At 43.4% G+C, this 24,480-nt stretch overlaps 2 protein-coding genes across 4 annotated transcripts in view; both read right to left on the bottom strand.

Moving 5' to 3' along the window:
• The window catches only part of LOC119446688 (max-binding protein MNT-like), a 44,249-nt gene extending 41,482 nt beyond the window's left edge, over nucleotides 1-2,767 (bottom strand). Inside the window, exons 1-2 of the mRNA XM_037711188.2 lie at nucleotides 2,541-2,767; nucleotides 815-992 (exon numbers count right to left, since the gene is read on the bottom strand). Of these exons, the coding sequence (XP_037567116.1) occupies nucleotides 815-992; nucleotides 2,541-2,607 (245 nt within the window). The 5' untranslated portion in view covers nucleotides 2,608-2,767. The remainder of the gene's footprint in view (nucleotides 1-814; nucleotides 993-2,540) is intronic.
• Nucleotides 2,768-4,017: 1,250 nt separating this feature from the next.
• LOC119446691 (transmembrane protein 248-like) lies at nucleotides 4,018-22,752 on the bottom strand. 3 transcript variants are annotated; one of them, XM_037711196.2, is made up of 8 exons: nucleotides 22,537-22,742; nucleotides 20,047-20,212; nucleotides 16,377-16,713; nucleotides 14,983-15,133; nucleotides 11,988-12,153; nucleotides 10,904-11,026; nucleotides 6,835-6,872; nucleotides 4,018-4,608 (listed from the first exon to the last, which is right to left on the bottom strand). In XM_037711196.2, the coding sequence occupies exons 2-7, from the start codon at nucleotides 20,200-20,202 to the stop codon at nucleotides 6,852-6,854; spliced, it is 954 nt and encodes a 317-aa protein (XP_037567124.1). In that variant the 5' UTR covers nucleotides 20,203-20,212; nucleotides 22,537-22,742; the 3' UTR covers nucleotides 4,018-4,608; nucleotides 6,835-6,851. The 3 variants fall into 3 exon arrangements, with proteins under 3 accessions (XP_037567124.1, XP_049520291.1, XP_037567125.1); XM_049664334.1 differs by lacking the exon at nucleotides 10,904-11,026 and having other exon boundaries at nucleotides 22,537-22,752; XM_037711197.2 differs by lacking the exon at nucleotides 6,835-6,872 and having other exon boundaries at nucleotides 22,537-22,745.
• Nucleotides 22,753-24,480: the final 1,728 nt, after the last annotated feature.

The raw sequence follows: 24,480 nt of genomic DNA, 5'->3' as shown, positions 1-24,480 counted from the left end.
TCTGACCACCTCACCCAGGCAAGGCCATGACAGACACACAAAAGTATAGGGCTCCTCTGAACCACTAAATCAGAAACAAGAGACGAACCAGATCTGGAAGTTGTGTGACAATTTTCTATGAGAAGCTAAGCTTCTCATTGCATTTAAACAAACAAAATATGCTCCCAAGCCACAGATTACTGCAGCCATCAATCGAAGTACTTGAGCACAGCAAAAGAACTACAGGCTGCATTTCTCACTCACACAATGTTATGGACTTGCAAGGAAATGAGCATTTTGACTGTGTTAACTCCATGTGAACACTCATCCTAGCTTGTTAACTGCTTCACGAGGCCCTGTTTTGCTCAGAGTCAAATGATCAAGGAAGGCGTTTTTCTTTTTTTCCATTTGTTTTTCCAAGTGTTGACTGTGACACTTAACCAACACTTACATTGCAATGTGAGCTAGTAATGTCCTGTCAACTACAGCATTACACTCTCCCTGGATTCGGTGCACGCTGACTTCGCTAAATAAAACTCGAGATCCTAGGTTCCCTTTATTCTTATGGCTCCAGCCAGTTGAGGCTTCTCAAGAGCACGTTTTGTTTCATGCACCGCCAATAATAATCATGAGAGAGCTTACATTAAACCTTTTTTTCTTCTGCTAAGTTTATGGCCACTTTTGCCGGCAACATGCGTATAACGGCAGTTCCAGGCGCGCGGAATAAAATTTCACTTGCATCGCAATACAACCAGTAAGTGCGTTTTGAGTTTTATTAAGCTGAAACTGGGGTGAGAGGTGAAACAGATGAGGAGGAGGCGGACGGTTTACGCACCCGCCCGACCGCCTCTTCTCCCGGCCATCGTCGCAGTGATTCGACGAGTAGGAGTCCGAAGAATTGTCGCACCGCGATGCGTTGTGCAGCTGCTGCCTCGCCTGGATCCGAAACTCGTCAGCCGCTGCGATGGCTTTGCTCTGCAGAGCAAACGTCTGGTAATCCTGCGGGATCTCGCCTGGGAATTCCCCGCACGGCGGCCGGCACACAGGACAGAGGAGGGAGCGGGAGAGAGACAAGGCGCGAGTCAAGAGCAGATGGAGAGGAGGTCGAACAGTGTGTTTAACAACAACAAGAACACGCGCGAGGGGCCGGCGGCTCACAGAGCGCTACGTGGCCGAACGAGCTCCAACCGCACCGCGCATTCGCACTAGCGTTTGAACCGACAGTTGACAACTACGTGCGCAAAGCGCTACAGTGCAGCTACCCCGACGCAACGGAATGATCGCTGCCCGTTTATGAAACGCATGCGCCGCAGATTTTTTTTAGGCACCCCACGCGTTTTTTTTTTTTTTTTTTTCTCTCTGTCTTACGGGGAGGAGGAGGAGCGGAGGATGAGAGGGAGGGCACACGTCACACATGCCCGACCGGAGGAGGCCGCATGCGTTCTTCTCACGCATGTGCGCCGCGCATGGCACACGCGCACGACGCCCGCCAACGCTCGCGCGGGGAGGGAGGAAACAAAAACAGCGGCCACGGCGGCCGCTTTAGCCCAATGAGGAGTGTCAGGTGGACCTCTCAATGCGTCACACTCGCGAGAGGGGGAGGTGCCCTCGTGAGGCACGCACGTCGACCACGCGTGTGCCAAAGATGTTGATCGAGGCAATGCACTAAAGATACGTAATAGGCAGCACACAACTAGTAGCGCCGGCCTGCGCAGGCGGGATCGCGAACGCTCCACATTTTCGCAACATTTTTTTTTTTTTTTTCATGCATTGCACTGGACAGAGGAATGATGGTTCTGCGTCATCGGGTGTGTAAACGGGCATCGCAGCGAAAATGTTAAAGCTAGGATAAGACAAAAGCTGCAGCCCGGGGCCGCCTGGCGCATACGAGTTGTGCTCGAGCGGTCACAAACCGCACCGCGCTGCAGCGCACGCGTAGGGCCATAAATAATAAAAAAAAACAGAACAAGAAACCCAAATGCAGCAAGCGGAAAAAGGCACAGCGAAAATTACCCCGGTAACTGGCTCGTAGCACAAACGAAAGCATCTGCGAGGCTGTCCTGGTGCAGCCGAGGCATTTGACGACGGCGCCGAGCAGCAAAAAGCACCACCCCACCCATAAGTGGTCACTGACGGCACTCTCATCCGGTTATTTACATTAAAGTGCGCCGAAGCCATCTTCAACCTTCGCCCTGCACACGGCCGCTATTTTCGCAGCACATCAAAGCCCGAGCGGGTCCGAGCAAAGCCGATACGACCGCGAGAGCTTAGAGGACGTTGTTTTCGAGTCCGCTGACACATGCGTACCCGATGCGACCCTTATTCGGCCGACCGCGTATTAGATCGACGCCGCAACAGCAGACAAGGAGCGACATTGTTCGCCGACGAGCTCCCATCCGCTCGCTTCCTGGCCCGATCGCGGACACACCCGGTGCCTGATTCGAGGCCAGGGTCCAGCGCGATCGCCCACGGAACGAGAAACACCGGAGGGGTACCCGTTCGCGATCATCGAGACACATATCCGAGGCTACCGATGGTAATCCGGAACGAAATATCCTTACCACGTGCTTTTGCTTCCGATCTATATTCGATGTATTTGGCGGCTTCAAGCAGGGTATCTAAACTCATGTCGTAGAGCAGTTCCCGATGAATCCCGCACACGATTGGCGTCAATCTCGGAGGTGGATTTGGCGAGCTACACGTCTTTTTCCACACCAAAGTAGAACACTTTCCTCCCAAGATGGCGGGAGCTCATCAAAACACTCGCAGAACACTCCTGTAGTATGCCGACGCACCACGTGGTAACTGTGATTGACGTGCCACTCGAACGCGGCCTTATGTCGCGATCGCAGTTCACGAGTTGCAAATTTGTATTGTTTTGCGCGTGTGAAACAATAATCGCATTGTTTGCAAGTTTTGCGTAGATTTAGGAGGTCTGCAATGTTTTTAGAGGAGAATGGTGAGCTAAAGAAGAGAATTTGCAGACTAAAGTCTTGAGGATGTCTAAATTGTGATTTATTTCCGATTTCTGCGTTTAAAAGCTGCAAAGTGTCTACATAATTTTTTTTACGCTCACGAAAAGAGATACATGTTACAAATCACGTGTAAAATACATGCACGCAATTTTACTGCCACATATTCAGCTAAAATGTGCATGCCTTTTAGATAGAAGTATTAGGACACTTGGGATGAAACATTTGATACGTCACGTGTTGACCAATCGCGTAGCGAGAAAACATAGCTAGTGGGTGGAGCTACAAAATCACGTGTTGTTGTGGATGTTTTTTCCGCGGTACGAGCATGACAACTGGCCGACCTTTACTCAAAAGAAGGTGTTTCTGCTGTTGGCCCGTCACTGAGGGGTATTTTGGCTATCAAACAAATTCGGTGGTCCTGTGGATACGGGCGGCCGGGGCGTGTTTGGCCATATGAGCGTAGGAGTGAGTCCACGGCGTGAAAAGCTCGCCTTAAATGGGGTCATGAACCCTAACCGGAAAGTTGCACTTGGGATATGACACGCAGGCTGCAGCTGTAATTAGATTCAGGACTGGGCAGAGAACACGTCCAAGTTTGCGCGTCAGCACAGTATGTGGCCAGTTGTGTAAGCTCACGCAGCCGATATGTTGGCATGTTTAGTTCTCATGGTGTAGCAGCATTGCGATAAAAAAGGGGCGTCCTCAGCTGCTTAGGGCTAGATGTTCGATGTCGTGGCAATTCGTACCGTCCGGACGGAGGAGTCATGCCGGATATTGTTTGTGATGTAACCAAACGTGGAACGCTTTTTTTTTTTTTTTTTTTTTCCCTGCCTGCAAATCTATGGCTTTTACGGTTGCATCACCCGTAATACCTGTTACGTAAGCCGCGAGATTCGTTTTTTATCTCGCTACATTACAAGCTATGTAGCAGTTTTATTCGCCGAAATAACAAGGACTCTGGCAACTGTCAGTTTGTGTGTTTAATAATTCTTTTCTTTTTTTTTTCCGGGCGCATGAACAGGCATATTTAACAACGTATTTACAAACCAGAAAAAACTATTCATGAAGTTATTTACAGAATTTATTTTTCATGACTTACGAAAACCAGTGCAGAAACTGTACCAGTTGTGCAGGACCAGGGTGATGCAGCATTTCCTGTAAATTATTTTACACAGCGTCCTCTCCAAGGGCATGCCGAACTACCATGTCACATTTCTCATGATGACTGAGAAAACAATGTCAGCAACCATCCACAGGAGTCCAAAGTGTCCTCAGTACCATGCAAGTAGCACATAACATTTAACACGGCACCATATTGTTGGTATAAAAAACTTTATGTGCTAGGCTGGCTTCTTGCTTTCTTTATTCACAAATAAAATGACCAGCTCAGCAATATGCTCAAAATGGCATCTGTGCACAGCAACCATATGTGATGATCAGCCAGCAAAGGTGACACCTCAAAGCAACGATGTCCACAGTTCTGTGATGCGGTCATTGGCAGACAAGCCAACTTGGTGCATGGCGAGGTGTGCAGCCTTCGCAGGTGCAGCACTCTTATCTTTCAGCAGCCATAGTTGTGCTCCACTGCTCTTTGGAATGTTGCGAAATTCGTCTTGGTAGGTGAATGTTGAAGCTTGTGTCAAGCGTGTACAACCTGCAGGCAAGCAGTATACATACCATTTTAGTTTTCACATAGGCGCTACCTACTTCGACAGTGGGCTGTTACTATGAGAATTTTGCAATGTTGCAGCCAGTGGGATTAAGTTATCCTACTCATTCAAACAGGAACACACATGGCAGATGCTTCTGCTGTCAGAATATTAGCTGTAATGGCATACACCAAGCAGTGCAGCTAGAAACCACAGACACATTCATCTCTCTAGTCTTTTTGGTTTCTTGTTAGTGCTCCAGTAATACAGCCATTCACAAAGTCAATTTCCCTTGTCTTTCTGCTGTTGGCACATATGTTCTCATAGGTGCAATATTTAATATTATACGAGTTGCAAATAAACACCCATCTCATCTACATGCGTGTCCTGTGTTGCATTTCCACCACATACTAAATCCTCATCCAGCAGTGAACAATTCTTCTCATTAAAGTGCCTGAAATTGTGCTGTGCAAGAGTCCTAATTATATTTATTTACAGGTGTCCTCCACCTAAGCATAAAACAATAAATGGAGAGCAACAACAACACCCACAAAAGTACAGATACAAACGGAAAATGAGAACTAACAAATGATCTCACTGAGTTACTGCAGCCGATACACTCTTGCTTGGTTGATAATGCAAGACTGACAATCTGATGTATAAAAATATCTACCAGTCAATTTTTAGCCTTCGTGTCTCACCGTTAGCATTGGCCATGACTACGTTATGGTTGATTATTGCAAAGCTCGCATTAACGCCATGCAATGAGCGTAGTCACCAGTGTATGTACATCCCTTGTGCTATTTGAAGGCACCTTGTAAATTATTTGCTTTTCAATACAAAATCACTTAAGAGTACAATTAAAAGTACACCCACCTATAGTTGAATATGAAAACTGAAAAGCTATTAAACCCTTTACTTTTGAGAGCAAATGAGATGCAACGGCAACAGCCAAGGGAAACCCATGTTTCCTCTTACAAATGCATTTACATAAGCACACCGCAACACGTTAAGTCATTTACAACATGCTGAACCCCATATTAGGAGTAGAGGCTGCTTATTCACTGATATTCCATCTGGCAAGTGTTCAGGATTGTCAATCGTTGCATGAGGAACTTGCCTGCATGCTCCAAGAGATATGCGTTCTGGTCACACTAAGCATTCCACTGTGTGAAACTCCAAACTCCAGATTCTCAATCTCTCCTAAGCATGCACATTGGGGGAAGTCTCATCACATCTGCTCCAGTGTTTTTTAGTGAAGCTACAGTTCCTACCTGCAAAGCATGCACAAATGGCGCATCTATACGCCTTGCCACACATGCGTCAAGCTGCATAACATGCTCCCACCATTCTGTCCCTTCAACGGAGTTGCCATGGTGTAATAGTTAGGACGCCTGGGCTCACAAACAAAGCTAAGAGTTTGAACCCCCCCCCCCCCCCCCCTAAAGATGAGTAGGGTGGTTTTCTGGGCCAGTTGGATGGAGCACAATCAAAGTGGGACGGTTCCAGCAGGTAGTCCAGTAAATCCAGCGTGGTCCTGTAAGTTTATTTTTTCTGTGTTCTCATCTCTACCTGCTGGCACCATCACACTGCCAGAGATGTGATTCTTTTTTTTTTACCTGAAAAATCATTTTTTGAGGTCACACACAATATGAACCCATCAGAGCAGTCATTTAGTGATCTGTAGAATGGCTATTGCCATTAAAAGCTGAAACAATTTACAGTCTACTGTTGCAACCTGGAATTAAAAAGTACTCTGATGGGTCCTCATTACACACTAAGGCCATGAAGCTTTGTGGATTTTTGGAAATTCGTGCATTCTAATAACTTTTGAGGGCAGGTGTACATGATGCATTTTCATGCAAGATTCTTGAGACCAAAATTTAGGATGTACGCAACATTTCTACAACTTAATGCAATAAACATTGATGTTCTGTGCTGCAGATGTGATGAATTTAACTGCAGGCCACCAAATGTGCATTCTTACACATGAGACCAGGGAAAGTGACTGGTGATTATTTTTGTGTCATGCTTCATCAACTCAGATACAAACTTCTGAACATTTGAGATGTTTTGAACACTGAGAGGCAAAGGTGTCTAAGCATGTTATAAACATAGCATCCTTACATTCTTCAAGAAATCTATGAGGAATTAAAAAAAATGTATGAAAGTATGAACCCTTTAGACATGACATGCATTATCTGCTCTTACAGAAAGAGAAGTGTACTAACATGTCTTGGATAGGCACCTAAAAGTGAAGAACCTTTTGCTGAAAAGAGAAATTTTCAGACAGTAAACACTAATTAGACAGCACAGCAGATACAAAAATTGGTGCTTTTATATGAAACTTCAAATAAAGCAAGGAACTAACTGCTTTTTTTCCAAAACCGATTAGCTGTCATCACTTTGATTGATTGTTAGATGTTATGTAGATTCTGTAGAGGTGCTTTAACTTTGGTGAGATTGCAGAAGACAGAGCAGCACTGGAATTTACATATAGCACACCAACCAAACTCTTGAAGCTACCTTGCAAATGCATAATTAATTTATTTTAAAGAGTGGAGTCTATGCAGTGCACCAATGATTCATAAATCTCTAATGTTTTCATGCACATTTAAGGTTTTACAATGCCCAAATGTCTTGAAGCTACCATAGTGTAAGAAGTTTGTGTAACATCTGGTCTCAGACAGATCTTCAATGAGGCAGATATTTGACATGTGTATCAAAAACATCCAACATGTGGTACAAATAGACAAAAATTACAAAATAGAGAATACAATATTCCGCTAGATTTAGTGAGTCTGAATAAATGAGCTGGTACTTTTGCCATTTGTACAGATTCATGTATGGTTGAAAAGCGGACTGAAAAGCTATTTGACTTGCACTCGACTTAATGCCATCATTATTCAATTCGGTTTCAAAAATCAAAATTCGCACACCCTTAATCCTAAGCATCTTGCTGTTATAGCTGCACTCCCTCAACTAAAAGCTAAAAGAGAAAGACACAATCTACCTATGACAAATCTGGCATGTGATACGAGAACCACAAATTTTAGTATTTAAACCATTAGTTTTTGCCTGAAATCGGGTTTGTGCACATAATGCAAAAATTGCTTCAATTTCAGTTCATAATGTTCTGCACTGCAGTGCAGCTTTGCTAAGCAAGCCACTATACCAATTAATGTTAGTCATATTATGGTGATAACTGGTATGGGCTAGAATTATATACAATGTTATGAATGCAACCAACACCACCTGCAGGCTGAAAACGAATATCGGCCAGCCTCAACATTTAATAATCGATCCACTGCTTGCCAGCCAAGTGCACTACCGAAGAGCAGTGTTGGGTGCTTCAAATTAGTCACATCAAACAGTGCATCATGAGTCCGTGCCCAAACTGTCATGCCACACTGGGTAAAAGGCAACATTGCTACTATCGTGTACATCAATACTGAAAAATGTGAATGTAAGACAACAAACCAAGGAAAGAAAGACACCAGCATACTTTTCTTGCTTCGCATACAACATATTGTTCACATGAACACAACCTGCTTCTGTAAGGAACCAGTCATGTGTTTCTGAACCCTCCCACCTACCAAACTCTTTCCATATAGACACGCTGCCGAGCATGGTGTCACAAGTTGTGACAGTACAGCATCCCATATGAAAAAAAAAAAAAAAAAAAGACACAAGCTTTACTGGTCACTTTTCTCGGACACCTAGATCAACAGACATGGCCAAGTTTTCAGGAGATAGCTAGTTGACAAAGATTACTGTTTAAATTGGCAAAGAGCAAACATGAAAATTGCCAACATATATGTCTGCTCATTTTGCCTGCAATAAGCCCCTTAGTTTACAAACATGTCACTTGTTTATAGATTGTTTATAGACAACAAGCAAACACATTTACATCAAAGCAAGAAAGCAAATATTCAATCCACAAATATTCAGCTATTGCTGTAGGGATCAAGCAGCACTGTTCAGCACAGGTCCTTCTCCCAATGTGTACTTTCCCAAAAGGGCCCTGAACATAATGTAACATTTTAGTTGAGAAGCACAAAAGCATATATTTGCTGAATATTGTAACTTTGGATGTTATGAGGAGCATGCAAACTTAGAATGTCCACTCCTGTTGGTACCGGCACTAGTCTCTTTTACCAATCGAGCTGACGTCCGCTGTGTTTTCAGTGTCTGTGTCCTCCATGCACCAAAGGTCATCACCAGAATGCAACAGTTTAACTAAATCTCAACCTTGTGCAGCAGTGACTTCTTTACGGTACACTTCTACATCCAAAACGTAAATATAAAAAGATAAAATCTACAAGAACAAACAGTTGTAAGTTTTCCAGGGCTGGAGCACATTCCGCTGGTTGAATATAGCAGATGCTTATGGGGTGTGCTTTTATTTTATCCTCGGTGAAGCAATCAATGTGACCAGTGGACATTTGTGACATCTACTTTGCCTTTTATGAGCAAAGTATTTCTATATACTGTGCATTTAGACTCGTATCTCTTCTTGCATGGTAGCTACTTGTGGGAAGTGAAAGGACAATGCCAATGCAGAAACTTATTACAACCAGCAGAGTAATTCAACACATAACAAGAAAAAAGAGAGAGACAGAAAATGTTCAGTACAAAAGCGCAAATGCTCGCATGCACTTGCATCTCTCCAATTACCTTAACTGGCTAGCAAATGCAGTCAGATTAGTAGAGGGATACACATTGCACGTGGGTCTGCTGGTGAATGCAGTGCTGCATCAAATTACATGATAGTGCTATAGTTCTGCTATCACTTCTTGTATTCCAAGAAACCCTGCAGAAGGATGTTCACTTAACAGTGCCATGTAGTCGCATGCATATAATGGGTTTTCACACAGCTTAATTTAGGGCACCTTTAAAAATAAAGCGGGTAAGTGTGATCCATGGGTCTGCCATAATCAAATACAAGAGCAGAGAGAGAAAAGTCTCCAACAGAAAGCAAAGCTTGCTAAAAAGGTAGCAAACTGCAAGGCAAAGTTTTGGCATAGTAATCCTTCCCCTCACATCCCCAATACCCCAACTGGGGTATAGTACATCCCCAATCTTTCCCCTCACCAGCTCTTAAGGCATAATAGCTGGCTAATCCTGTTGTTTGTAGACTGGCCCTTAAAATGTCTGACTCATGAAGTCAGATCTGACAGCAAACAGACATGAAACAAAACATGCATTAAAACGAATTTTTCAATCCATGTATCTTGCATTTATACAATTATTTCTTGAAAACCATGTATTCTTTTCCAAGCTTGGCAAGTTTCTTCCCACAGCCATCACACCTTGAGTGCTGTACAGCATCGTGGACTAGTGCAAAATATGTTCCTGTAGCTCACATAACAAGGCAACATTTTCAAGTGCCCGCACATGTGTGCACACACTGTGAAGGGGTCCAAACAAGGGGCCCCGTGAAATGGTGCAAAAGTTAAATTATTTTTTTTTTCTGCAACTTGCATAAAGTTCAGACGCAACCTGTGCTGAGAGGCAAACGAAGAAAAAAGTAAAATTGAGAGTAAAATGCATAGAGACAGGGCACAACAGTGCAGAAGCTGCACTAAGTCTGTTTTAAGAAGCCGGTGATGCCCACTCCAAACTGTGCCCCCCAACACTAACCACAGTATTTTCAAACAGTCCTCTACTCAAAGCACCTCCTCCACTCAGCCGAGATAAGCACAGTGCCGCCCTTTGACTGAAAAAGACTCTATGTTCCTAAAGAATTGCCGTGGAGCAGTGACCACTTCTGCCGAGGAGCGGCCCTGCCATTCCACTCCATTGCTTACCGTGGGGGGTAAGCAACCCCATGAAGTGGCCAAAGACCTAATGCCCCAAAAACAACACCGTCATCAGCTCAAGGACTCCAAAAACAACCAAGTCATCTTACCATCCTCATTACAAACACACACTATTGAGGACGCTGTACTAATCTGCCAGGCACTACCCAACAATGCGAACAGACCTGGTAAACCGGCATGTGAAGTACGTGCCAAATACCCCAATGCACTCCATACTTACTGCTAATGCACTCTACTCTCCACACTTTTTAATTCGCTCAAACATATCACCCTCCCTTCACGTAAAAGAACTAGATCGCTCTATAGCAAGAGCTACACCCTACACTTTGGCCAATAATGGTGGCCTTTTTACAACATGTCAACGATCCAACAGGAACTACTGGGATTAAGAGTCATTCAGAAATAAAGTTTCTCAATCAGAGACAACAATTTAAGCAGAGTGCACAAAGCAAGATGCTAGGCAGTCTTGTCTTCCCACCTTCTCCATCGTCACCTTATGGAAGCGTCCACGAATTATGGCATAGCAGGCCAGCGTCATCACCACGAAGAAAAGGAAGTAGCTGGTGTGGATCAAATGTAGGTTGACTAAAGAGCGATCACCCTGTTAAGAGAACAAGAGAGAAGAATTGAGAAAACAAAATAGTGGCCACCACTAATCAACATAAAAGCTTATAATGTATCTCAAATGTTGTCTTTGGCATCGCTTTAATTCCTTGAAGCTGTAGTGAACGTTTTAACAAGAACGGTATGAAGATAAAATGCAACATTGGTATGACTAAACACTCCTTTCAGCATACGGTGCTTTCTATGTGCTGCCGAAGGGACAGCGTACATTTCTGCATATAACCTGTAGCAAAAATTTTGAAATTTTCAATAAAATGTGGGAGTACAAATTATATGCAAGTACTGCCTTTAGGTGCGATTTCACGACAAGACCGCTCATGCTGCTGTGAAGCCATACTTGAAGGCAAGATTAGTTTCTCATTGCTGTGGAGTCCCACAGTGCACCAACAGAGAGCAGCAGTAAAAATGGTGATGTCACTATGTTTTGCTTTACATATATGATGGTGGTGATTTAATTTTATCAATATTTGAAGATAGGTACATGCAGTTATATAAGCAGTGAGCAGGCTATATGCATAGATTTCTTTGTCCTTTTGCAACTGTAATAATTGTAGTGTGGGCCACATAAGATTCTAGGACTAAAATATTGTTCATTCCTTATTGTCAACAAAAATTTTAGGTTTTTATTGTTGAGTTATTGCGACGTCTTCAATTTCCTACAGTGTGATTTGGAGTGGGGTTTCACCATTTTTACGGCAAGTCCTAGCACAGAAACATGCACTATACTTTACACCTATAATTGCAATAATTCTGCTAGTAAAAACATTATTAGATTATCTAAAATGTACAAAACAGCAGAAGGTGCCATGAAATTAAATTCACTGTTTCATTTTGAGCATTTCCAGCTTGACATTAAGTGTTCGAAAGTGATGTAAGTCAAAAGAAACTGCCCTAACTCAAACTGTCTAAGCATTTCTTGGGCCACAGTGATTGCTTACATAAGAGAGCATGACAGTGAGCTCAGGATTCGGCTTGTACAAGAAGCTAGTCCAGATGCCACCACTGCAGTTGACGCGGCCTCCCGTGTCAGCAGCTGAGCGTTGCAGAAACACCTGCCGGCTCACTGATGGTGGCACAGCCTCCAGAAAGCACTTAGGGGGCCGCCTGTGGGTACGGGACAAAACATAAATATTACATAAGGCTTGGAGGGATAGTGTGAGGATGCCCAGCACTTAAATTGCAGCAAACCCAAGGCTAACCCAAAATACACTCACAACAAGAGCAGTTACAAAAAAAAAAAAAAAATCATAAGAACAGATGCAGTAACATGGGCAGTTTTTTTTGTTTTTTTTTTGCAATTTGCTAGCATAAGTGTTGAATTGCAACAAACCCAACACCTTCTTTTTTTTCTTTTTTTCAGTGCATCAGTCACAACTACCAAATGCCTAAGCTGAGGAAGAAAGCCAACCTTACACCTCCCACTATACATACACACTTTCCCATTGACCTACTATAGATCTGTGTATAAATTTGTTAGCACTTCATGAACTAGTTCAAGACGTGGTGCAGTTATCTTTGTCACAGAGCTGCCGCTTGTAGCACAATTTATCGAAAAGTGCCACGATTCATGTCAGAGCAACTTCACAGTATTCCTTGCTCTTGTGACGGAGAGGGTACTGAACTAACATGCTCAACATTTTCCCTGCAAGCACGGCACTGGCATGAACTAGTCAGGTGAAACTTAACAGAGGACTCAGGTCCCATTGACAAAGAGATGCAGATCCCACGCACTGTGGGAAGCGGTGCCATGCGAAGTGTTTTACAGGTAGCTGACTATCCAGCATCGTTTGAAGTTCTGCAACACGTTGCCAGATGGACCAACATGTTTGTGTAACAGCAGGAAGGTAATGATGACGGTGACGGTAATAGTATGGAGGCAATGGCATGACAAGTGATTTATTGCATTCCGGTGAAGAAATATTACAACCAGTCACTTTAGTAAGCAAGTTGTTGCTATGCGATGCGACACATGGGAAAGACAGTGGTAAAGTTTTGCAATTCTTTGTGCAGTCCACTCCTGCGCCTGTGGCCTAATAGAAACTGGAACATGTGCACAGGCTGTCACTTTTCTAATCAAATTGTTGCTATGCAATGTGATACCCGCACGAATTGTCTCGAAGAACTAGTTGGCGTTTGCACAATAAACATATGCATGCGTCTATGCCCTAATGGGTAGAGCACTGAGCTATTATGCTGGAGGCACTGGTTCAAAGCCCACTGTCGGACACATAACCTTTTTTTTTTTATTAAAAATGCATGACACAAGGCGAGATAGAAACCTACCTGATACAAAATACCTGCATGAGGCAAGGAATGCTTTGCACTAAAGAACCCAACCATTTTGCCACATTACGATGAACATCTAACAGGTATGGCACGTACACAGTGGCGGCAAAACGCACGCGGCGCGCCGGCGGCGGCAAGACGCGCGCCGTGGCCTCCCTGCCGCAGCTGCATTTTGCCGGCGGCGGCGCACCGCGCACGTTTTGCCGCTAGTGTGCACGTGCCAGTACAGGGTCATGCAGTGTAAGAGTAAACGTCTCATTAGTATTCAAGCTGGTATAACTTCAACATGCCTTCTATTTCACTGGGGAAATGTGTCGAATACGGCGCCTAATGATGATACCAATAAATAAAATAATCATTTTCTTTATTTTGTGCTGAACATCAACTGCTATAAGCTCTTGAATATTAATGAAGTGTTAACCGAAAAGTGGTGGACCCTGTACTTATTTTACAAGCATTTTTGTGCATTTTTTCCTAAGCCTTTTGCGTTGGCTGCTAGATCCAGATGAAGCCAAGCTTAAAAAAGTTTTTTTTTTCCCCTTTTTTTTTTCTTCTAGTTATTGGGAAAACTCCGGCAGCTGCATGTCCACGGCAATTAACTAATTCTGCCTTGATTGAATTTACTGCTGTTGATGCTGCACCATATCCTCAAATTCGAAATCAAATAGTAAAAGCCACACTCCTTTGATTTCCTTCACTACATTTCATCTGATTCCGTCGTGAGCACATGTGAGCTTTTGTTTGTGCACAAATGTTGCTGTATTTAGTTGTTTACCTTTTACACTTTTTTGTACATTATATTCATTTTTCTCCCATCCTGCATTGTCTTCGAACTGCAGTATGTACTAAATAAATAAATAATTAAAATGTGAATTCCTGTGCCTTCGTACATAACAATTTTTCAGGCAACCTGTCCAAAGTGAAATCAACACACTTTTTTAAATATTTAAGATTTTCCGCATCAGCCTCATAAAGTTCAAAGTTCTCATTAGCTACTTTGCTTATATTGTCCGGAATTTCTTTTTAGTTGTACACTTCCTGGCCAATGTTATGTTAAATAATGATTTAACTATATACGAGGGGTCCCCGTCTAGTCTTGAACCACCTCCTGTACGTAATAGCTTTGAAACAATTATATACTTGTGACTGAATGTGAACATTTTTACTTCTGTAAAAGTATGATGGCTTGTTGCCATGAGTCGGATTTGCTGAAACATGTGCCCGCAGCCGAACTTGCCAATGCACTTCGTAGCGATGCGATGTAAGAATAATAACTCCAACAGTTGGCAGCCCAGTGGTGGGTTAGTTAACTCGGAATGCTGCAAACTGGCTTCAATGGTTAAGTAAATAATTTTTGCACAAATTAACACGCTCTAGGAATATTCAAGAAAGGAAATCTGCCATCCACAGTGACTTTCATGATGCTGCAGAGAAAACCGACTTGGTTTAACATTGCACACATAAGAAAACCAGCGCAAGATCAGCACAAACCAGGTGGACAAACAAAGTGGTGACAGCATTTCATTCGTCCACTTCATCTGCCCTTGTTTTTGTGCTTTCTTCTCAGGCCTGTATATGATCATTACAGAATGTGGCTCAATACAGCTGTGCAAGGCAAGCAATGGTAAATAACCTTACTGAGCTTACTTAGTCTTGGGTAGGAGGTGCGAAGGTCCCTGCAGAATAATGCAGGTGTCTGTATCCACGTGGCAGTGCTTGCCAGTACAGGCTGCCGTGGTATCATTGATGCGAGGCCACAGGATCATGGTGAGCAGGAGCTGCTCCTTCGCTCGTTTCCCTGCACAAGAAAAGAAACATCACAGGCGTACAAGAGTTGTAAAATTGAGCAAGTCGGTGCAAAAGGTGTGTCTGCCTGGCCAGACCGCCAGGCAGACACACGCTCACACCAAGAGCCCAGACACTTCGTCTTTCTCGCGGCGGCTCATCTCTTGAGCATCTGTTGATGATATCGTAATACTATTATCATTTTCACAAGATTTCGCATGACTCGACACCAGATGTGTCAGAGTAGACGGCCAAAAGAGTTCCAGGAATGACACTGTGCGAAGATAGAGAGCTTAGCAGAGTGCCAGAGATGCTGTGGGCCCATATACATTGAAGTGTCCAGTGCTGAGTCATGCGAAACCTTGCAAAAGTGATGACATCCCGGACAGTGAGAGCTTCTACTCAGAGAGACAGCCAACAATGACCACCACCTTTAAGAGGACAATGACGCACCAATTAGTGGGGAGGTATGCAAAGAAAGCTTTGCTTTAAAAGAATACTGCATGACCAAGAACAACCTCAAGGCCTCCAAAAGCAGGTGATGACCCAAATGGATAACAAAAAGGCAGAACATGTGAGAAGTTCCAGGTACAGGCTTTAGGAGCTCGTGACAACTGACGGGATATTTTAAAAAAATGTAATTTACACATTCCAGCTATATTCTAGCTCTGAATCAAGTTTAATGCAAATGTGTTGATTTCCCTTTATGTAATTTCCGTTTTTCACAGCATACTAATATCTTTAATTTATCTCCATGACACTGCACAAGCACATTCCACTGCCATTAGGTTGCAATATGGTTATGTATTTTGCATTCACTCAAAAGACTTCACTTCTAAAGACAACAGGTACTAAGTATACAAGATTATGAAAAAAACTTTTAAAAGTGAAAACCGTTTTGTGTGCTTGCAAGGTGTAGGAAAGCAGTTTACCTAGGAGTACCAAACTGTGGGTTATACTTATTCTCTCCCATATTGCACTCTTTGCTACAAAATAATGTGTTTGCACACAATGTAGGGAAACTCGACTCTCTTGCATCCACTAATGCTAGTCTTCCCCGTATGACTGTCACTTCTCCCGAGATTCTACTTCCCCGCATAACAGAGACACGCAATGGAGAGGGTCAGTGACATAGTTAGGCAGCTACGCTTTGACCAAAACAAAGATGAAAAAATAACGAAAACTCTTTACTACAGCTACATGAAATGTGAAAATTAGAAGTGATTACTGCACTGAGCTGAAAAATATATTCTCACCTGAAAAGCCCAGCATGTACCCCCTAGCATTGCCATGCCAAAACACAGGGCTGGACAGGGCCTCCCGAAAGAAAGTCGCCGGCACTGCCACAGCAACAGTGACATTGGGGCTGTCGTCCTTGGGGTCACCAGAGCCCAAGTCTGGAAGCAGTGCGCTCAGGCTCTTCGCCCTGTCCACGGCTTTGACACCCGGCACATCAGCAGTTACATTAGGAGCAGCAAGTGGTGGCACGGAACGTTTTCCACCTCCAAACTGTAGCCCCTCATTCCCAGGATTTGATTGAGGTCCGACACAGTAGTGCAACTCAGAGAGATGTGTAAGAAACACATTCCAATCCTGGAAAAGGTAAGAAATAAACAAAAAGCTCCAACAACAGCAGTGAAGAACAATTACACCTTGCATATTTTCTCAGCAGCAATGAAAATGCCTGTCATAGGTGTACTTTAGCAACAGAACAGGTACAAAAAGAAGAGAAGCACCAGATGCAGTGATGACATACTACGAGGGTGGACCAAATATAAACAAGACACTTATTGTAGTGCCCATTCTATCGATTTATGCGTGCTGCCGCTTGAGGGCATGTTAGGTAGGCGAGTGAGAAATCACGTGAGCAGCCGGGTGGTCTCATACATTCCATCAGTAGTCCATCATACAATGTCTGACAAAGAAGTACTCATTGATTGTGCAACATAGTGAGGATGTAAAACCAACCAAAACTCTACGACTGACAGCAGGGATAATACACTGTCAAATCCACGTGTGTTCACCTGGCATCAGGAATTCATGGAAGGCCTTGAAGGGGTTGAAAACAAGGATCATGATCATCGCCCCAGACAAGCATTTCGCAGCAGTACATTCAAGCCTTTCGTGATATTCTGAAGGGTGACCAACGCTTCCGAAATTTGTTCTAAGATAAGCATAAATTATGGAAGCACACAATACATAATCACAAAGGGCCTAGGACAACAGAAAGCGGGAGCTTGATGTGTACCATGTCTTCTGACTGCAGAACACAAGTTGGCATGTTTGCACATGTGTGAGCAGCTCTCAGCACAATTTGCACAAAAAAGGGGTGTTTTTGAAATAGCATCATTGCCTGTGATGAAACTTTGGTACGCTGCTACATTCTTGAGCCGAAACAAGAAAGCAGTAACACAGCAGCGAAACAAGAAAGCGCAAGAAAGCATGGAGTAGAGAAAGAAAGGTGAGGTAGCCCCTGTCAAAGTCATGAATTGACTGTCAGCTGGCAAGGTGTTTGCAACTGTTTTTTGGGACCAGTGTAGCATTTTGCACATTGATTTCTTGCACAATCACTGTACCATCAATGCTGTGAGGTTTTTTTTAGTGATCAATCAATACGTAAAGTGATTCTTCTATATTACAACATTAGACACCACACTGCCACTGTCATATGCGTAAAATTAAGGGAAATGGGTTGGAAATGAATGGAACACCCTCTCTATAGCCCTAACTTATCGCCCTGTGACTTTAATCTTGTTGGGCCACATAAAAAAGCTCTGAGAGGGCAACAATTCAACAACAACAATGCAGTGGAGCAGTATGTGTGCAACTCGCTGCTGACACAACCCACTTCTTTTTATGAGGACGGTATGAAAAAGGTACCGATTAGCTGGGAAAAATGCATTTCTAAATCGGGAAATTATGTATAAAAATAATCTATAGTTAGTTTATTTTTTACTACAAATAAAAAAGTTACAAAATTAGAATCTTGTTTCTATTTCATCTACCCTCATATCATACATAATATCACAGTCACCACGTTGGAATGTCACTAGCATGGTAAAAAGCTGTGCCTTAATTTGATCCCTTCGACTCCATCTTATCTTCAGCAGCGCTTTGGAAGCAGAAAATCGGACTCCAATGTGACAACCCTCATGTTATGTGAATATTTCCAAAAGGGAGTGCACAAGCTGGTGTAAGGCTTCTTTCACACTTGGGAAGCAAAAAGAGAGCGAGAACGCCAAAGCGGGTGAAAATTGTTTTCTGCACATGTCCAAGATGTTCACATTCGTTACCCCAAATTTACCTACTGTGCAGCTGCACTTATCCATGTGAGGCACTTGTCACCATGCCATTTTATTTTTTTAAATTGTGGCGCTTTGCGTGCCAAAACCACGATATGATAATGAGGCACACCGTAGTGGGGCTCATTCATTTTGACCAGCTGGGGTTCAAGTGCACCAAATGCAAGGTACATGGGTGTTTTTGTATTTCATCCCATCAAAATGCAGCCCCTGCGCCTGGGATTCGATCCTGTGCCCTCGGGCTTTAGCAGCACAACGCCAAAGCCACTATGCCACCATGGCAGGCACCATGCCATTTCAAACAGTATGTTCATTCATTGATCCATTGGTCATCAAAAGGAGTGATTGTGTGCAACTTCACCCCCACTGATTTGAATGATGAATATGAAGACAAATACTAAATAGTTCTAATCCACTTGGCCTGTTGTTTACAGATATGCACAAGTAGCAGCTGATGAAACAGATACCCCAAAAACGGTGGTGACAGATTCACCAGGCTCTGCAAAAGTCTGAGAAGTAGAGACAGAGGAACGCGTTGCTGCTGCACCTTCTGCTAATCCCCAGCTCCTCGTAAATTTTTATTCATATCTCACTCTTGTGGAAGGTGTTCTCGTAGAGGCTGTGAGTTTTACAGTACAGCACCGGGCAATTTCCGATTGCAAGCTTTAGCATCGCTGCTGACACTTTAGGAGCCATGTTCAATGTTTTCATGCCAGTGCAGCTTCCGGCAATCCGGAAATGCTTTCACCGCGGTAACAAATCTGGTCCGAGAGCGATCCGGCTCGCGCCGCCTAGTTTTCCACCTGCTTAGGCAGAAAAGCAGTCAGATTTCCTGGGGATCTTTTACCACTTTCTCCTGCTTCGACAACAAGTGTGAACGTAGCCTGAGACAAGGATGAATGAAAAGAATTGGAGATGTGTTTGCTCTGCAAAGGAAGTAACTACGACTTTTGACAATTATTAAAAAGCACACCACACAACAAAATTTCACAGGAATGCATACTACTTAGCAAAATCTTTACCTTAACCGAAACCACTGCATCATGAGTGCTGCATAAGCACTCATGATAACACAATGCCTTAACCCCTTGAATGTTAGAATTTTTTTTAGACATGCATATTTGGAGCAAATTTTTTTTCTACAAAGTGATACCAGAAATGCCTTTTGAATTTTTACCGGTCTTGTTGAAAAAAACAGCAAAAGTCAAAGTACCTTGTTTATTTGTCAAGATTACAAGAAACTACACATATATACATGTGCAAGAATTGCAAGAAGTTCACGACGAGTTACTTAGTGATTGGCACCAGAGTACGCTTGTTGCGATGATAAGTTACCTCGTCATGGACAGTGAAGGGGTTAAATTAGCTCTACTGGCATACCAACAGCATAATGGCATAGCTCTGGTGATGCAGCACATTTCTTCCAAGCGCAAATGGAGTGCACCCTGAGCCACAGTGCTTGCACCATATAAGCTTGCAAATAGTGCAAGCAGCTGTTGAGAAAACGCACATAAGGCGCTAACGTCCATGCACTAATGTGTTTTACTAAGAGACCTGAGCTCTTTGCATGGTCGAGTTGACTCTTAGAAAAAACACACACAAAAAAAAAAACAATACTAGTCACCATATCGATGTCTGGATTGGGAAGCTCTGTGCCTCCAATAATGTAGGCCAGGACGATCATTGTGACTCCAAAAGCCAACAGACACGAGCTGAACACCAGCAGCGGTGGATGACTTAGGGCAAAGCCCCGCAGGTTTTGTACTACACCCACAGTCATAGCTGAAAAGCTGGAAGAGAAGAAAATAAAAGGGAAAGAACTGTCACAATTGATACCAGCATTTTATCATTATACAAATGACCAAAAGCTATCTTCTAGAAAAGTCCAGTGAAGTGATAAGATTTGCAGTAATCATAATCAAAGGGAGAAAGCTGAGTAACTGCTTTACAAAAATACTTTGTGCACGTCATAGACTGATTTGAATCTAACATCCCACAGCAACACCTATGCTATGAGACATGCATACAGTGGCATGCTTCAGATTAATTTTGACTATGTTGGAGTTAACGTGCATTTAAATATATGCATGCAAGCATGCTTTCATTAAAATGTGGCTGTAGCAGCCAAGAACTGAACTTATGACCTCCTGCTCAGCAGTGGAACACAGCTGCTACTGAGCCAATGTGGCTGGTAATTGATCAAGGAGTTGGACTATAAAGTCTATAACATTTAACATAGTAGAGGCACCAAAATACAGACTGCAATGTTCTCCTGATAATGCTGAGTACGTAATTACTGAATGTAAAGTGCGGTGTGAAATCTGCCACTAAGAGGCCTCCCTCCCTCCCCATTCATTCACGAAGCAATTAATGATGTGAGCATAATGTGAGCTGGTCCGAGCATTTTAAAGTCTAGAGGTGTGTAATCTGCACTCGTGAAGGCTATGAATGTAAACACAGCAGTTGGGTATTTAGTATTTACCATGAATGCTGCATGTCCTGTCTTGCGCGTACCTTGCGGTGGCAGAATTCGCCAAGTAGCCAACAATGTGACACCAAGAACTGGTGGCAGTAATGTTAATCAGCACACACAAGTTACCGGTCATAGCAGGGCAAGGTGCACTTTTCAGAATTAGGGGAAACTAGGACAATATAGACCCATATATCACGTTGTAAAAGTACTGAAAGTTGGGCGAGTTGGTAGTTATTCAACTTGACACTGCAGCGCACACACAAGAAACGACGACACGAGGCAAAGGTAACACACAGGCGCTGCTGAAAGTTGGGTGAGTCGGTAGCTATTCATCTTGAAACTGCAGCGCACACACAAGAAACGAGGACACAAGACAAAGGTAAAACACAGGCGCTGTGTGGTAACACAGCGCCTGTGTGTTACCGTTGTCTTATGTCCTCGTTTTTTTAGTGTGCGGTGCAGTTTCAAGATGACCATATATCACTATTCAATCATTATGATGATATAATACCAGCAACTGCTACAACTTCTGCAAACCTACTGTTCAGAACACTAAAATTTGCATTGGGAGCTCTGGAGCATGGGAAACTGAAATCATTCAGTATAAGAAGCCTGTTTGCAAAAATATATATTGTGAGACATCGGCCGATGCGATGCCTTTATTTCCGAGCAGCCGCTCGAGTCAGAGACGAAGCACCGCACGAGACAAAGGATATATGTTGTGTGTACAGAAATTTTACACAACAATTCACACAAACTGCAGCACTTGTATAAGTGTACTCTAGGGAAAATACAAACAAATGTAATTTTGTCTCTGCTAGCTCTCTTCACAAAAAGGTGAAGGCCAATTAAGCTGAGTGCATGCAGTAGCTATGTGCTCCTCGGTGTTAGAAATATGCATACAAAGCGAATTTCTTTGAGCATCAGTGTATTCACGTGCTTCTGCAGCACATATGCTTGCATAGAGCAAAGCTATGAATGAAGTTGGCTGTGTTGCATTTTGTACATTGACATAAAGCAGTTGTGGGTTTGTCATGTGGGGAAAAGACTTGTCATAAAATGTCAAAGAAAATCTCAATGCACAGGAATCAACAATATGGCTTTAGCTTGAATATAATTATGCAATTAATTATGTCACAAGTGCTGCAATATGTTCATTAATTGTCACGCCACGCTATCGGCAGATTGTTTGCAGGATCTCTCTCATTCAGTGGTAACGAATCCAGCACACTTTCAATAAACGTATGGTAAACGAGTCTGTGTTTGTTAAGTTCAATATTGAGTCCGCACCATGCGTTCAGTGCTCACATGCAAAGTGAACGAAATGTAACCCAGAGCTGCGCCTATATGTGTTATTGCATTTACCACAAAGAGCAAATGCGTTGCGTTGCTGGTAAGATAAAACTGCTTGATGGCAAAGGAAAGCGCAATGAAATTTGCCGCGACGTTCTGCCGGTTAAATAGGATGAGGGTTGTGTAAATCAAACAGATGGAGTTTCGCGATTACATCTCGTCACGACACGTTCGTCACGACGCGTTCTTATATAGCTGTGTTTACATAAGGTTAATTAAAAAGCATATTACGCTGTTGGACACAACCGAGAAGATCTCACTATGATACGATTTCACGCAAGGGCTTACCTCGCGAGCAGTTTTCCAAACTCACACAAAGATGTCACGGTATCACATGCTCGTTTAAATTCACATGCTTGGCCTAGAACGTTGGTTCACAACTTCTGAAAAGCAACGAAGGTACGAAGCAAGCCCGCAACTACGCTACCACGAAAACAGAAAGCGAACCATTACGATCTTGATCTGGATGCAATCGGCTACAACTTCGCACTGAAATGGTTCATAATGGCTCAGCTAAATTTGGACCCTCGTGCTTTAGGCTGTGCTCTGTAGATTTGTACAAATAAAATGCTGTCTAACAGATAGTTTGCATTTCTAGATCAGCTTAGCCAGGCTGCTATTTATCAAGGTCAATTAAGCAGTCAACGTTACCGTTGCAGCGCGGTATTTGAACTGTGTTTAAACCATTTGAACCTCGACCGCGTGAGCGCGCAGCACTGCATGCGTCGCACGCACATGCCATATCTAATTTCAACATAACGCACTGGGGACGTATTCTGAAACGTTCCACTTAGGCGATATTTTGCTTTTCGCCTTCAGATGCGCCCTGGTTGGCTGGTTGAGCAAAATTGAATGACGTCGGGCTCCAGCAGCCAATCAGCTCATCCAATTTTGCTAAAACAGCCAATCATCGCCGAAGTGGAACGTTTCAGAATACGTCCCCTGATGCTGCCCTATCACCCACTGATCCCGCCGCCTGATCCTGCCAGTTTCCTGCTAAAATCTCCGCCCTGAGCGTGCGTGCCGCCGCGCACGTCGTTTCTGGAGAGCGCGTATGTGTAGCATCGCAAAAGTCGTCATATATTAACTATAATTAATTAAGGTAGAATGAGATACTGGAATTGTACAAAACAATGTTTTAGCACGTGGAGTAAAGAAACTATAGGATGGAGCGTTAGGTAGCATACTCATGATCAAACCCCAGCCAAAAAAAAAAAAAAAAAAAAGAAAGAAAGAAAGAAAATATGAAGAGAATCAAAGGGGGGATGCTGGGATTTCTACCACAAGCACATGAACATGTCCTGTATCATGTAACACATGATATAACATGATAGGCAAGCGGTGCGCTAAACGCCCCCAGCCTCGGGGCACGCTTTTCGCCTGCGCTCACGCAGGTTCCACTTTTCTGTCTCCGAGCGCGTGCGCGTGCGTGCGTGCGTGTGTGTGTGTGTGCGTGTTTCCGCCGTGTCGATCTGTATACATTTTAACCATACACGTGCGTGTCGCGCGTGAGCGCCGTCGATATCGTGACAGCACGACGATTGCGCAAACTGCGCCTGAGTGTTGATGCATATGTATATTGCTATGGCAATAAAACGAGGTTCACGAATGAAGCGATAGATGTCCGTGCGTCTTTTCGCGCGTGCTTTCATTCACCGCTGCTTCAGCTTTGTCACCTTTCATAGCGTGCGGCGGGCGCGCACCACATATGTTGCGTTTGCAGCACGACCTCCTCTATTTTATAGAGGAGGTCGTGGTTTGCAGGTACTCGATAGTTAAAGGAATGCGAAAGTAAATATGAAACGTGTTACAAAGTCGATATAATGTACATTAATTGTTAAGCTGTAGTTGAATCAACAAGATATATTCGTCCGCAGCAGCCTCGTATTAAATACACAACCCAAACGGGGAATGGGTCGAATATTAATTGAGAGGGCAGACAGCAACGGTAGAAAATAAACCACACTTGATCAGAATATATGTGCAACTGTCAACGGTTTCCTAATGAAAACGTGATTGACGGCGGCCATCAGTGCGTTGCAAAGTTCAGTCACAATTGATGTTTCGACGGCATGAGTCAGTTCAGCTAGGGCTGGCTGATGCAGTCGAAAGTGAGCTTCTACCCACGGGTGTTCCGTAATCTGTTATTTATTTATCAATAAGAAAGCTTACTTTGACTATTTTGGTTTACACACATGTGAAAGTAAAATAAAGAGATATAATGTTCTTTAC

The sequence above is a fragment of the Dermacentor silvarum genome, chromosome 3 (assembly GCF_013339745.2).
Source record: "Dermacentor silvarum isolate Dsil-2018 chromosome 3, BIME_Dsil_1.4, whole genome shotgun sequence".
Taxonomy (NCBI): domain Eukaryota; kingdom Metazoa; phylum Arthropoda; class Arachnida; order Ixodida; family Ixodidae; genus Dermacentor; species Dermacentor silvarum.
The sequence above is the reverse complement of the archived record's forward strand: the minus strand, read 5'-3'. Positions and strand labels throughout refer to the sequence as shown.